We start from the raw sequence: 15843 nt of genomic DNA on the forward strand, positions 1-15843 counted from the left end.
GCTTGTTCCACGTTATGTTAGTCTCGACGATTTCCCCTCACACCTCAGGTGAGAAAATTATCAATAGATTGCTGCTTCATTCGTATAACAATGACGGGTAATGTGATTATTATTATGAGCGGTAATTTCAGGTGGAGATTTCACTCAGGTTGTAAAGAATTTGACGCGGATTAATGATTGCATGTGAGTTCATTGGTGCACTCTCTTACATGTTAGTGACTGTTTTCATCTCCAGATTAGTGAATTTGTAATGCTGGTGATAATCAGTTGATATTAGTTTTGAATGTCTGAAGAAATACTACCAAGAATAATCGCGTCACAGGCATTTATTAGAAATGAACTGACTTCACTACATTTCACTGGCGGCCGAGTAGACATTTTAATCGCGTTTGCCCTAATAGACGTGCGTACTTTTCTGGTACTTCATCGATTCCACACTGAGCCTCATGCTTGCTCCCTCGCCAAATACATACATCATTGTTGGCTTGCTCAATGACTCCATTTGGATATTTCAAAATATTTTTTACCTCTCCGGCGAATTCTGAATATGGTAATTAAATGAATTCGGCGTTGTTCCCTGTTTCATTATGCAGGACAACTAGTTTTAAGGTGCTTCCGTATTACTTTAGGCCTAAACGCATGCTCATTGCGAATGCATAAATTTATAAGCCACAGCATCTTTCACTGAATTTCGCAATGTGTTGAGTAGGAACAAGCTCAACCGATCAGTTGAATCGAATTTCATGAGGATTAATAACTAATAGAGTGCATATGGTAATTATTTCTTTTATCGTGTGGTTCCCAGTACTTTCACACAGATAAATACAATATTTGTTTACAGTGTCTTATATAAGGTCGAGTTAATGCTTTGAGGAAACTTATTATTGGCTTATTTGCCTGCAGTGAGGTTGTGGAAGGCAAGATGACGATTTTCGCAGTCTCGAAAACTTTACGAGCTCTCATGGATTCATTGCCTGAAAACCAGGTGAGCCATTGCACGAAAAGTTAATTTTTTACAATACCCGAATTCCAAATATTAAAGTCATTATGAAATCGAGTTTTAGTCAGTGACAGGAAGGTCGTTATGAGACCGTAAATAATAATCGAGCGGTTGTATCAATTCATTTCAGTTCTAGAAGGTTTATCCTTCATTCCCGATATCACGATGGATAGATTTTTCACAACTCAGGAAACTGTCAGGCGGCAATATTAAGAGCCACATGACTGATTATATATTTCTACCTGAACCTGAGGACGGGGATTCGTTGACTAAGTATGTGAGGAATAAGTACGACACCATCCGTCTAGAGAACTTATCTTAATACGGGGTGGTATATAATACATGAGTCTTATATTAGTGGTATAAGGCTAAGACGTCGACCGTTAGGTCGGAGTAGCTTCAAACACGAGTTACATTGCGGCGTACTTGTTAGCTTCTGGGGGGGCCTTAAATAAGGTTCCCAGCCCTTTTATAGGATCACGGCTTTCGCCCACTACTAAGGACTCAATCGCGCGATCTGTCACGTGATGTTGTCCATGCTGACAGAGGTAAAGTACTTTTCCATCAATCTCCACCACGTCCAGTGAATATAACGTTTCAATTATAATGAATAGAATGAGACGCCTGATTGACACCGGACAAAACTGTCAAAATTCGCCATCAATACAAATTGGATAAACACTGTAATGTGAGCATTAATCGAAAGATAATAAAATTAAACACAATTATATCAGAACAAGATTCTCTGACATGTTTTGCAACCGAACTGAAAAATTCGGCAAAATGCACGTTGTCATGATTATAACTAAGATTCAACGTCGAACCAACAAAATTAAACAAACTTGACTATTAATGGAAATAACCTCAATTTCCAACGTAATTTTAAATGCAACCAACCAACTTGCAAATCACTATCTACAACATTTTAACGTTGAGCTAACGTCATTTATCGTTGAGCTAACCCTTAATCTTGCTATTTTGGCCTTCAATCCTAATTAAATATGGGTCAGAGACAGGCTATAGAATCTTTATCTCATGCATTTCTTCTCCAACGCTTTTTCAAACCGTGTATCTTAATCGTTCTACCGTCATGCAAAATACTGAAGGCTACCAATTTGTTAATATTAATAGAATATTAAGCATTCAGAAAGAAATGTATATGCGACAGGGCAATTTGCACAAAATAGGATCTTGTCATGAGCGGCTTCGTCTCGAACAATTTTAAATGTCCTTACTTTTCCAACACTAAAAATAGACAAAGTATTACCGCAAGGCTTAAATATTTCCTAGTTGAAAAAATCACCTGCTTCAATATTAAGCGACTTAGATAATCCTTACTCAGATGATCCCAAAACTCGGCAAATTGTGGCACGCTGCATTTATGTAGTATATTTATTCCAATGCCTGTCTCTTCCTGGCAGGAAGCTGGCAATTTCTTTGCCTTATCATTGGAATAGAGTTTTAAATCACCTCTGTTGCTTGCGAAGCTTATCTGTTTATGGGCATTCACTTGGATGTCTCTATTATTTTATAAATGTTTTTCTTTTTTTCTTTCGAATTGAATCGTGAATAAAAATCAATCAGTCAAAATCAATTATATACTTACTTTTCAGAATCAGCCTTACACGCTGTGGAAGGTATCAGGCTCGCAATAGGCCCCAAAAAAATTTTCATTCATTAATTAAGTTCTCATTCGTTTTGTTCGTTAAACTGGAACGGAGCGTGGGCGTCAAGCAACTCTTTATGCGAGTACATCCAGCCCGAAACTGGCAAGCGCTTAAATTATGATAGGGAGCCTCTGTTTACAAAATATATATTACTTTTCTTGATGCAGGTGCGTCTAATGGAGGAGTGTCCTTACACCAACAGCGTTGGGGCGCTTCTAAAACTCAACTCGCCTCTCAAGGACAACATAGATCGCGTGAGTTATGTTGTGGCCTAGCATTGGTAATCACAGGATTCGTGAGAATTTATGGCGGGTGGATAAAATTGAATTCGCATATCTAGCGTCTATGTAAATGAACTTAGTAAATTTTGAACAAAATTACGCGATTTGAAACAGATATGTGTCGCTGTTATTAATGACAACTTATTGCATTCATGCGTTCAGATAAACTGTTTTTTTTTTCAGGCAATTTTACGAATGCAATCAAGCGGTATTCTCGACCGTTTTCTAGTGGACACTCAAAGGTATTTGCGCCGACGTGATGCGCCTCAACGATCTGCTAAAATTTCTGAGGATACTTCCAATCAAGTTACTCTCAATCTCGGGCACTTGCAGGTATGTTGAGGCGCTTAGCCAAGTCGCGAACACCTAATATCTGCATTCAATGCTGTTATTTTCTAAAACTGTCTCTGAAAATGTTGCATAAATTGTTTTTAACGCATTTTTAAACAAAGTGAACAATTTTATTTTGATAAAGTGCAATGTAACATTTGCACAGCAAGGTTCGAACATTATTCTACCTGAATAATCACTGTTTGATTTCGTTACTTCGGAATATGTAAAATAAAAGTATACAAGTAAATGGACAAATAATTGATGTGTATTTTTATTTAGGAGCTAAGCTTACATGTTCGTACAGGGCGCTTTCATTGTGCTTCTGGGCGGTTGCTTGGTGTCGACGCTGTTTTTCCTGTGCGAGCTGGCAATTCATCACTGCAAGATGGACATTCAAGAACATACCGGCGCCCAGGAGTAAAACACGTATCTTCAGTAAAGGGTTCACAGAACTAACTGAACTCGAACACACTCTTAATCCAATAGCGGCTTCAAAATTTCGAGTTAGCGCACAGACAGAAAAACTCCGCTCTAGCTGTGAAGCAGTTTGACAAGTTGATGATCATGGAATTAAATTGAGGTCCTATATACTGTATATCACATCTATAATACTTATTTGTCAAGCAATTGTTAAACGATCGGCCAGTGGCGGCGAAGCCAGTGCTCTGGATGCATCAAATCGAAAAATGAACGTATGTTTTTTATACGGGCCGAGTAGCAGCATATAGAACGCGTTTTCCAGAGTCCCGTTGCTCATTTTGAAAATCACATTATAAGAGAATCACTCGTCGTTCAAACTCAACTTGAGACACATTACCATGGAAGAAGGATGCTAAAATTTTAAATTTGAACTAATATTGAATATTTCTTAGAAAAAGAATAGGAATCGAATTTACGTTCCAGCCCCACTTTCCCTACTTTGCAATGCTTCGTGATTCCACATCAAGAAATTTTACATCCTGGGAAAGTATCCTAAAGCAATTAGACTGTGCGACATTAAATGTGCATGGTCTCATTTGATCAATTTAGCGATCGATTTTATGCGAGCGGGCGTCATCGCGTATAACAATTGAATCAACTCAGACCACACACAACAACATGTTATTGTAAATGAAACATCAAAATTTTAATGTATATCGAATTAATATGCGATTGGGCGTCCCGAATGAATATTGACCTAGATTTCTCGTGGTCTAAAATACTTATTCAAGTCAAAACAGACACTGCATGCAATGACCGTTTTAATCTCCTTTTATTCCTTTTTAGAAAGGTTATGTGTGTTATAAAATAATTAATTACACTGTAAATAAGATCAAAAACAATGTTAAATGTTTTGCTAGGTTTGCGTATTTTTCAGCACTTCAAACTCTATCACAGAGAAATTGCAACAGCATATTAACCTTAATTTAACTTCAACGTTAAATATTGAGCGGAATGAAGCTCACGAGACGAATTCGTAAATTAACAATGTAAATTTTCCTTCTGAAACAAATTAATTCTCAAGTTATTTTCTGAACTGAATAGCTTGAATTTCATAAATGCAATCAATGCAGTAAAATGACATTGGAAACTTTTTTTAGCGTTTAGCTAAACCAAATAAAATTTATTTCGTCCGCTTAAAATACGATTCGGGGGCCTGCTTATTTTTAAAATTTGCAAAAACACCGTTTTGAGAAATTTATTTCTTTTCGGATTAAATGATCGCACTACAATAAAAATATCCGAAGTATGTATTTATGATGCGTACATGAGCGTTTGAATTAAATGACAAAAGTTATAATTAATGACAAAAAATTCCATGAACTAAGACGAGCGCTCGGTAAGCGGTCATCAAACGATTGCTTAGGATCTTTATCCGAGCCGCGGCAAATGCTAGAAATACTTTTATTGAGAATTTGTTAAACCATAAACGAAATTAAGAAATTACTGCGTCACTTCCCCTTCAGTTATTTCTTTCCCTTCAAAAATAAAAATCGTGTTGGTTATTAGAAAATAGTCTCCTGATGTTCGCAATGGTTTGCAGCACTTGAAATTTAACTATTGGAATGCTCAGGAATTTTATATTGGATAAAATACCATTAATATCATGCTCTGAGCTTCGATCAAACTTGCACAAAATCTATTTATATATATGAATACTAGTGAGTGAGGATTATCGATAATCTTCTTGCTGGCTTTCTCAATAACTATTTCAATATATCATTTACAATGGTAAGTATTAGCAAGGTTTGCGTAACTTCGGATTCGTAATATTTTTAGAATTAAACAAGGCGGATAATAAAAAAATCAATTATGATCTAAAAACTAATATTCAATATATATTTAAATCAATCTTTTTTCACAGCGGAATCTTCACTAAGAGATCGTTCATCAGTAGCCCTTTCTTCGGTAGCTTGGATCAGTTCTCATCTCCTCGAGTTGTTCAGCGCCCTTCTACATGAGCATTGGCTACGCCTATCTCACGGCTTGCTAACGACTAGCTCCACCAAATGATTGCTTCATATCGTTGTGCATGCGTTCCATTTGCATTGACCATTCTTGAGGGCTTCGGGAACCTTGGGCAGGACTCTATGCACCGATATTAGGGCTCATCATGAGACTAGGCTGTCCGTACTAATCGAAAGAAGTTCCATAATTTTATTACGCATCATTTTGGTCATTTTAATTCTTCACGTAGGTGGAAATGTCTGTCACCAAATCTGTCGCAGACCTTAGCTCGATCCCTGGGGGGATCGCCTCCAGGTGGTTGTTGAGCTTCATGAGAACCTTCTCCATCGACTACATCCATTGTTGCTGCACATCTCCGTGAAGATCTTGTCTCTCAGAGCGAGGCAGAATCTGGTATGGGTTTCGGTCGTCAACAGTTAACGAACGTTCGTTCTTGAGCTCTTTTTCATAACCTTTGATCGTTTTTCGCCTTTCGTTCAGCTCCAATCCTCTACGTGTAGCGTCGAGAGCAATTTTCAAAGATTTATCGATTTCTGCATCGATAATTCTCAAACTGTTATCGATGGACTTGCTTGAGTTCATCGCAGGGTGACGGGAACGTCCTCGAAGGTTTGTGTCCAAAGAATTTGGCAGAATCTGGTATGGGTTTCGGTCGTCAACAGTTAACGAACGTTCTTTCTTAAGCTCTTTTTCATAACCTTTGATCGTTTTTCGCTTTTCGTTCAGCTCCAATCCTCTACGTGTAGCGTCGATAGCAGTTCTCAAAGATTTATCGATTTCTGCATCGATAATTCGCAAAGTGCGGTCGACCGACTTGATTGAGTTCATCGCAGGGTGACGGGAACGTCCTCGAAGGTTTGTGTCCAAAGAGTTTGGCTTATCCTATCCCCGCCTTAACTGCACCTCGGTTTCTGCATCTTGGGGCGGATGCGGATATGAAGACTGCTTGGGCAGCTGCTGAGACTCCACCATCTGCTGGGGCGACATGTGAGCCCGAGCCTCGATTTCACTGGGGCGCGTGGCAGATGCCCATCTCCTCGACCTGTTACTGCGGTTCATAATGAACTCCTGAGATGACTGGAGGCTTTTCATCGTTTGCGAAATTTGTGGCCGCGTAATTCTAGAAGATTATTTCTTTTCTTGCCGTTAAAACTGTTCTCGAAATCCGCGAAAGATATAGCCATACTGCTGGTAGCATGACTACGCTCATCACAGTTCCATTCGCTTATTTATTCAACAGACCCGAAGTGTCCAATTATTTCGTGACTTCGTATTCTCAATTTAAAGATATCGAAGTGAAGTCAATCCTGAAATTTGCATTATTTTAATTTATTTATCGCAAGTTGATTTTTTTGATCACATTTACAAAATCATCAAGTTCAAACAAAAATTTAACCGGACTGCAAAGAACGTGAATGTGCGTGATCGGAAGAGGACACTATTCCAATAGGCAAACTTAGGAGTAATTATAATGATATTTCAACTGTGATTACTTTATTATAAATCTGTCTATTTCTGAAAACTAACGTTACTTTTAAAACGAGCATTGACTTCTTCACCAATAAAATGTTTTAAAAATCCTTTTCTTTAACAAAGGAAAAGGTATCAAGGAAAATATAATGGACAGAAAACCCGTTCTAAGATTATTGTTTTTTTTTGGAGACTCCTGTTTTTTTTTTTTTTTGTTAGTGTTTTTGTAGGGGAGGGGGCGGTTTACCACGACTCCTAGAAAGCGAGCAAAATAGTGATAGCGAGCACTTTTCTCGGATCCGCTACTCGCACGACAAATCCTGATTTCCAAAAATTAAAATTCTTAAGTAAAAATTCCCCATAAAAATTACCCTAACAAAAATTTCCATGAAATTTGATGGTCTAAGGGAATTTTTCCACCAGCCATGTCAATTCAATAAAAACATAAATATAATTAATAAAATATATGGAACACACACTTGCAGAGTAAGGAAGCCCTTATCCGAAAAGTAAAGGTAAGAAAGAGACGTAAAGGCATCGCCCTCTTGAACTAAAGCAGTTACTAATTTCTACTGAAGCTTTTCAGCACCTAAAAAAACAACAGACATTTTAACACGCACTTGCATGTTCGCTGGGCCATCTGCACAAACATGCACAACCGCACAGCTGCTATTTCCTGTGCTTACAAAGCATTTTCTTTTTGACGAGATGACCCATAATTCTCGAAAATATTCGGTGCATAAAATAAATTCGAGGCTAAATGGTGTTTTATGGTTACTTTTGAAGGGTATTACTGTTCAAAATTTATTTGCAATTGAGGATACCAGGTGTATAATTTGTTGTAATTTGTCAAATTGTCAAGAATTTTTGGAATACTGTTCCAATTAATTTTGCAACGTATTGTTCACTCGAAAAAAATTGTTTGAAAAAGGTTAAAATATTACTACAGTTGTCGCACGGGTTAAACAAAAATACGCGCACGTTTTTCACGATTTTACCAGAAAAAAATGGATGTACGGTCATGATTACTTATCGTGACGATTGATAATCACCATAACATACTTATCGTGACGTGGAATCAACCTTAACATAATTCGTTAGATTGCGATACTGAGAACACGCTTCAATTAATCGATAATTAATTCTTATAACATCATTTTGGTAATAACTTGGCGGAATGATATCCAAAGGAATCAAAGTTTCATTTAAATATTTTTGATAGAGGCAATTGACCAAGTTAGTGATTATTTTCAGAGAATAGTAGCGTTTATATCTTAACAAAATAGGTACATAAATAAGAGTGCTCCTAAATTTATTTTAGACGTTGCATGAAACAATTAATCGCTTCAACTCTACATTAGGTGTACTTACTTGCACCTCGTTTAGCTCGTTGTTTTGAACGGAGCATGGATTTTCATAATATGATCTTAAAAATTCATGTTTTGTACTTTCGATACATGCATGTGTACACATTTGCAACTGTCCCTAAATATTGCTTGATTCTATCAAATGAACTAAATTACAGAATTTTTATTGTTAATGTATTTCATCCTGACATTTCGGTTCTTCTATCAAATGCAATTAATCCCATGCAGACCCAGTTTTCAGGAGTAATTCTTAATGAAAATTCACACATTCGACTGCATGAAACAAAATTACAGTATTTCAAAAAGGGTCCATGACATTACTGTACATAGAACCTGGATGTATGTACTGATCGCTGCCGTTTTTGTTAACCACATGAATTTAATGTTTCAAATTTGGCACATCTGATGGTGTCATCGGCATGTCTGTGCGTGCGTTTGTTCGTTCACTAGGTTGATTTTAGTACCTGACAATTGGTTGATTTTGGCACGCGACCTTTTCAGTTTTTGGGTTTCCTGAAAAATTTGAATTTTCATTTTTTCAGTCTAAAAGTGTTATTACTCCTACAGTATTTAAGCTACAGCATAGAAAGACATATCATTCGGTTTGTAAAGACCATACCTAGCGACTCTAGGAGCTATTTTTTTATTTGTACATGGTTTGACTTATATATGGGGGGCGGAGCGGGGGTGGGGCAGGGAAAAATGTGGCGAAATGGAAAAACGTGCATAAAAGAAAAACGATGAGAAAAATCGAAAATCGGGGTTCTAGAGCCGCAAGATAATTTTGTTACGAATCGAATGAAATGTTCTCGATGTTGTAGCATATGATTTGCAGAAGTTATAAAAATTTTAAAGTATCCTCTTTTCTACAGTTTTCTATTAATTTCACGTTTTCTTTCATCTTTTCAAAAAATCAAACAAGCAAATTGTTTTTTATTTTACCATATACGTATGTGTGTGAAATTTCAGAAAGATCGGTTGATAAATATGGAAGTTTTTCCGAGACGTGTTGCCAGCATCACGTGTTGCCAGCAGCATCTCGTGTTGCCAGCAGCATCTCGTGTTGCCAGCAGCATCTCGTGTTGCCAGCAGCATCACGTGTTGCCAGCAGCATCTCGTGTTGCCAGCAGCATCACGTGTTGCCAGCAGCATCACGTGTTGCCAGCAGCATCACGTGTTGCCAGCAGCATCTCAGCAGATTTACTGGCCTGAAATTAAGATAAGCGTTTCGTCTTGATTCCGTCACATGATTTCATTTTGTAACCGTTCAAATGATTTTCCCTGAATCTGAACTTTTGTTAATAGACATTTTTCACATCAATACATTAATCGTTGGAATGAAGTTCTAGCACATTTTGACGGTAATTAGGTTCTTGAATGTATTTCAGGAATATCCTGACGCTAGACTCTCGGTAATTAGAAGAAATAATGAAACTTTTTATGAATAATATTATACTTTCAAATTGCACTATATATTGTGATATAAGCAGTTAATCGCAAAATAATTGAAGAGTTTGACTTCATATACTTGAACTCGGCTATTTTCGTACAATAGGAACCTGTCACGCCATTTATTTTCAATGTGAGATTATAAAACTCGTGAACGTAGACCCAATTAAATGATGCATGCACACGTGAATTGAAACCCGATCTCCCTGCCATGAGTTATTATATAGTACGACCTGCACCACACTCGAAAATAGGGAGTAAAATTATTAATTTTAAATCTTTAATGGTTTCCGCTACGCTACATGGAGGAAAAATGAAGTTCAGCAGCTTATATAGAGCATTAAAGCCATATCAAAATTATTGCTTGTATGCCAGCCTATATAGGCGATCGCCCTGAATTAAGCCATGCTCTGAAAAACGTCTCGGTTTGACTGCACTAACTTGCGACGTCCTACGAATGGCATGCATGAACGTCGCCATTCGTAAGCTCGGCAGGAACGTTCCTGTCGCTCACAACATATGAGAGATCCCAGCGCCAGGCGTTACAGCCATAATTACCCCATGAAATACACTTAAATTATCACCTGACAGTTAAAGAATTGTTATTCATTCATCTATCATATATACTGTTTACCCCATGAATAATAGGTGAAAATTAGTGCCATGTGCACGAATTTATTGTGATAAAAGCGCGATTATTTGGCTTCAAGTGCTGCTTCAAAAATGGCAGCCTCGCTTAATGAATGTTATAGTCAGAGTTATTTCTTCAACATTTCCTCTGAATTATAGTGCTGAATTGCGAGGGCTTATCGTAACTCGCGAAGTTGTTCCCATGCAGAGTGTCTGACACGACCTGATGTTTCCTTGATGTCGGGGTCTCACAACTGCTTTATTTATAGGCGAGGCGATGCTTTTCAGTTCCATGCTTACTAATTACTCACTTGGAGTGTGCGGTACATGCGACAACTTATACCTTAATTCCCACCAGGCAACTGATGCTGAAACGACGTTAAATTAACGTTGATTCAACCAAACGTTAAACTCAATATTGATTAAGCCAAACTTTTAATAGCCAACATTGATTAAGCCAAACGTTTAATTCAACATTGATTAAGCTAAACGTTTAATTTCACATTGACTCAACCAAAAGTTTAATTCAACATCAATTAAAACAAACGTAATATTCAACATTAATTAAGCCAATTGTTTAATTCAATATTGATTCAACCAAACGATTAATTCAACGTTGATTCAACCAAACGTTTAATTCAACGCTGGTTCAAGCAAACGTTTGATTCGATATTGATTCAAACAAACGTTTAGCTCATCGTTGATTCAACCAAACGTTTAACACATCGTTGATTCAATCAAATGTTTAATTCAACGTTGCTTCAATGTCAGATGTCTAGAGGGAACTATTGAAAACCAATGCTGGAATTAAGGACCCTGATGAACTATAAAAGAAGAGTTTAATAGAGATCATGGTTGCCGAGAATCCTACTATCCGCGCTTAGCTTCCTAATGAAATTTTATGAGACAGATGGTTCTGATTATTTACTCCATTCAAACTTTCCTTATTCTGATGTGAATCCAAAAATTCCGTTCGTCGATGCACCGACGAACTCTGGCATGAATAACTGCTAATTTAATTTACAATTTAATCAACCTTTCAGAGTTAGCGATGATGGCTTTATGTTCTAGCAGAAAGGATAAATTTTAAATAAATTTTTTGATTTTGCAAATATAATTGATAGTATTATTAAATCTATCGTGAAATTATAAAGCCTCTAAATTAGCCGATTTCAACCATAAATATGTAGAAGACGGCCAAACATGCACAACATGAAGTGCAAGCCTAAGTTTTATAGTCATGCCATGGTTGCTTAAAACCTATTCGCGATTCGTCACAAACACAGACTATTTTACACGAGTTAAATGGGTCTATATAACGATGGCCTCGTTCCGTTTATTTGTATATAAGCTTCCCGAAAGATTGTTAATACTGCCATGGAAAAATATAAGCGAATCTGGAAATCAAGCCAAGTTAATGCTCAAAATGTATCGAAGTTTTTACGAAGCCTTCGAGTTCATTGACTATAGTCAATTACTCGTATCGGTCAAGTGCGATCGGGAGGTTATAAGTGAGGAGATATAATTACGTTATAATTATAATTCATCGCTACATTATAATTACATTATAATTCATCGCTACATATATCCTGATAATAAAACTCCATCCAATAATCAGTTTCTGTTCGTATGTAGCTTTGCTTTAATTAAGCTCTGGATTTTTTTTCAGCCAATGTTTTTATGGTTATGGTTAAACTATAATATTAAAAATTTTGTGAATGTTTCTTCATTGCTTTATTAATATATGTACAAAGCTTGCATTTTTCAGAGAATTAACGATTTGAACAAATAAATTGAACATTCTTCCTCGACCTTTTTAACCGTAATAGAAAATAATACATTATATACCATGCAAGCTATTTCCATTAATAATCACAATAGTAGAGAACTAGTAAAAGAACGGCGTTTGTAGCGGCGAAAGCTGTAGTTCCATTGATGGGGTATTACCTATATTAAGCCTCCACGTTTCTTGCGAATATTTCTGCGAATCACTCTGTTCCTGCGCTTCATTCTCTTCTTCCGCTTCATGATAAGTTTTTTTCGTTGCTTCTAGTAAGCCGTTCTCAGCCGGTCTATTTCAATTAATACCGGCCAATAATGCTGCAAAATTCGCTTCAACGGAGGGAAAACGAACGGTTTCGTGAGCTTGTGCGTCGCCAAGAAAACAACGGCGAGGGTTGTCACGGCTATCGTTATGGAGATGGTCATCAATACGCTAATGAGGAGCAAGTGCCGCGTAGCCAAAACGGTGTCAATAAAAATGCTCACGTTTTTATGTAAATTTAGCTCTGTTAATAACGTCTTTCTTGCTTGTGAATTAACCGTAATTTGATTTCTCTGTGATAGATGTTTCAAATCAGCGGTGAAACTCGCTTCGTAAACTGCGAATACAGAATGGATAAATTTAATTGCTTTGGTTGTTATGACACAGCCGTATATATAGAGACCCTCCGCCATACTTCGTCTCACTCTGAAGCTCGTCACGTTCGTCACTATAATGATGAATAAGAATCATATTCAGGAACCATGTTCCTCTCAGCATCGAACCATTCGCTCGCAATCGGTTCATCCTGACCAGTTTCAAGATCGCTGAGGTTACAGGTTAGTAAGTGGTCCGTGTTGTGTCGGGGCACCGTCGTGTAATGTATGTATACCTATGGACGATATAGAAGCGATCTCCTCAAATGTTCTTAAGTTCTGCCCTTGTCCTAGAAGCTCAGGACGTAAGAAGTATTCTAGTTAAGCCGGAAATTAAATAAGCTACCAGCAAATTTCCGCAATTTAACTCCACGATGTTGCAGTTTTATGAATTACTGAGGAATATCTGCGACGTATGTATATCTGATCGGTGCATTCTGGATAACCTCGATAATTCTGCCGGAATATTTCGCTATTATTCCCAATTTTTATAGTTTGGCTTCCGTAAGTCCATTTTAGTTCAACTTTCGTAGATCCGTTAGACGGTAGTTCTTCGTTGGACGTAGAACAGTCAACTTCGCCTTACAAATCATAACAAAATTTAACTTTTTTTTCTTCAATCGCGAGCACCCAAACTTCGTAATTTTTGGTCCCTCGTGACTAACCACTTAGAGGATCTTCTTCCCATGCTCTTTATTTTTTTATTTTTTCTCAGCGGTACGGCGACGAGGTTTCACGGCTAAAAGGATGACGTTAAAGCCAGGGTGTAAAGTGGCAGCTTTAGGAGTATAAGTGAACTGCACTGAACGTAGGCGCTGCAGGCCGAGGGCACTGCAGTTATATGGCGTGATCCACGCACCATCGTTGGTAAAGCATCCCTAGAAATATGAGAATAAGAACGAATTTAACGAGTTTCAAAAGATGACGCTTCTTATTTCCCTGTTGGAGAAACCATAATTTTCTCAAAATTTTGTAGAATGTCCTTCGCTTGCCCGTTGAAACTTCCCATTTTTAAAGGCCATTCCGATACAGGCGGAACAATTTTTTTCGAGAAAAGAAAACGCACTGAAGGCTTGTCGTCAAGTTTCACTTCCAAGCCACGCAACGATGCCCATATAAACACGTCCTGCCATTAATCATAGACTATTTCACCAACCTTTAGTCTTTTTCCGAATTATTCTAGCTTTACTACGAGGAATAAACTTTGTGCAATCTCCGTGAGAGCAATGCAGTTCTCCGTGCCGGTCGAGTTGATCCTTTTTTCAATCAGCCATTAATCGTTGTTATGATTTCGGTTCACTGTTTTATTTAGACGCACTGAGAAGCAGAACGACCAAACATCTGACTATGGAGTTTAATCAATCTGCATCTTCCCCGGAAAATCTGTTGAACTCGTCCAGTAATCCAGGCTTTAATTACCTTGAATTCCCCAAATTTTTTCTGGAACTGATTTAGGAATATTTTACGGGGAAACTTGCGATTTAGATTGTACCCAAGTAAGAAGCGCCATCAATAAAATTGTTTACTCCATCAACTTTGCCATGACGAAATGTCTGAACATTATTCGATTTTTGAAATTTTATATGCTATTACTCAAATTCTAAATTCAAATTTTATACAAAATGGAACAAGCCTGAAGAATGGTGTATTGTAGATACCAATCACAGCCAACATTGAGTATTTTGAAAATAAAACTGCATCCAGACGATAAAATTTTCAACAATTTCAAGAATAAATTAATTACGCACAAATGGAGACCACGATTAATTGTACTTTATTTTCGCACTGTGCGTTCAGCATGGATATTTTTCTACGAGTAAAATACCAGTTTTTTGTTTTGAATATTTGCATTCATTTTCATTCGTCTATGAAACACAAAAGAGTCGCAGAATTTATATCAAAGTAGCAGGTTAGCCTACAAATGCGCGGTATATCGATAATCCTTGCAATTTGTTAATCTCGGTATTCCAAATCTCGTCATCCCGAATCCGGTTTTCCGAACTCCAATGTCTAGAATCCAGTTAACCCTCTATTATGCCGTATGTCACTCTCCGGGAACTGAACTTTCAATATAAACTATACGTAAACTATATTGAGTGTAGCAGCCTCTGCATGGGGACGTTCCTATATACGCAACAGAGAACATTTTAAAGTTGTATGTGGCGGTAAAAACCATCAGTGCAAGTCATTTTGCGCTCGTTGGGACGCGGTTTTTGGGTATGCTTGTGTGACAATATTGATCCTGTTACTCGTGTCAGGCGATAGAGTTAATAATTTTGATGCTTATATAGGTTCTGTAGTTAAATAGAGACTTGTTCAAACCCTCTAGGTATTTAAAATCTGTTCTGAAATGTAAAGAAATCTTTAACCTTTTATTTTTATAACATTTACTCATACCAGAGTTAAAATAACATTTTAGATTTCAAATCTAACTTTCCTCTCTATTTTCAATGTCCTACAATTCCCTCGTTAAAAAATATTCACTTCAAATATCACGGGGCGGTAAGTCTCATGGAAATGACCCACGAGTACGAATGGCCCTATATTTCCGGAGCCATGCAGGCTTCAAAAACACACACACACGAACCTTCATAAACTTCCACAAGGACTTAATAAATAATGACATTCTAACGTTATTATTTAATGGTTTAGGAAGATTTCCTCCGGTTGTAAGCACTTACATCACAAATCAGGATTTCTTCCTGGTCCGTTTTACTTTTGCCCTACTTATATTTTATGTGCATATTTCTTAGTTTGACCATTTATGATTTAGTGGTTAA

The 15843-nt window shown here is 37.2% G+C and overlaps 1 protein-coding gene across 1 annotated transcript; it reads left to right on the forward strand.

Moving 5' to 3' along the window:
• Positions 1-12: 12 nt before the first annotated feature.
• Positions 13-4708, forward strand: LOC108668571. Its single transcript, XM_018155811.1, has 5 exons — positions 13-48; positions 904-985; positions 2835-2921; positions 3132-3281; positions 3586-4708. Exons 2-5 carry the CDS (start codon positions 923-925, stop codon positions 3700-3702), a joined length of 417 nt encoding a protein of 138 aa, XP_018011300.1. The 5' UTR covers positions 13-48; positions 904-922; the 3' UTR covers positions 3703-4708.
• The last annotated feature ends 11135 nt before the right edge of the window (positions 4709-15843 follow it).

Source organism: Hyalella azteca, unplaced genomic scaffold (assembly GCF_000764305.2).
Source record: "Hyalella azteca isolate HAZT.00-mixed unplaced genomic scaffold, Hazt_2.0.2 contig10619, whole genome shotgun sequence".
NCBI lineage: Eukaryota > Metazoa > Arthropoda > Malacostraca > Amphipoda > Hyalellidae > Hyalella > Hyalella azteca.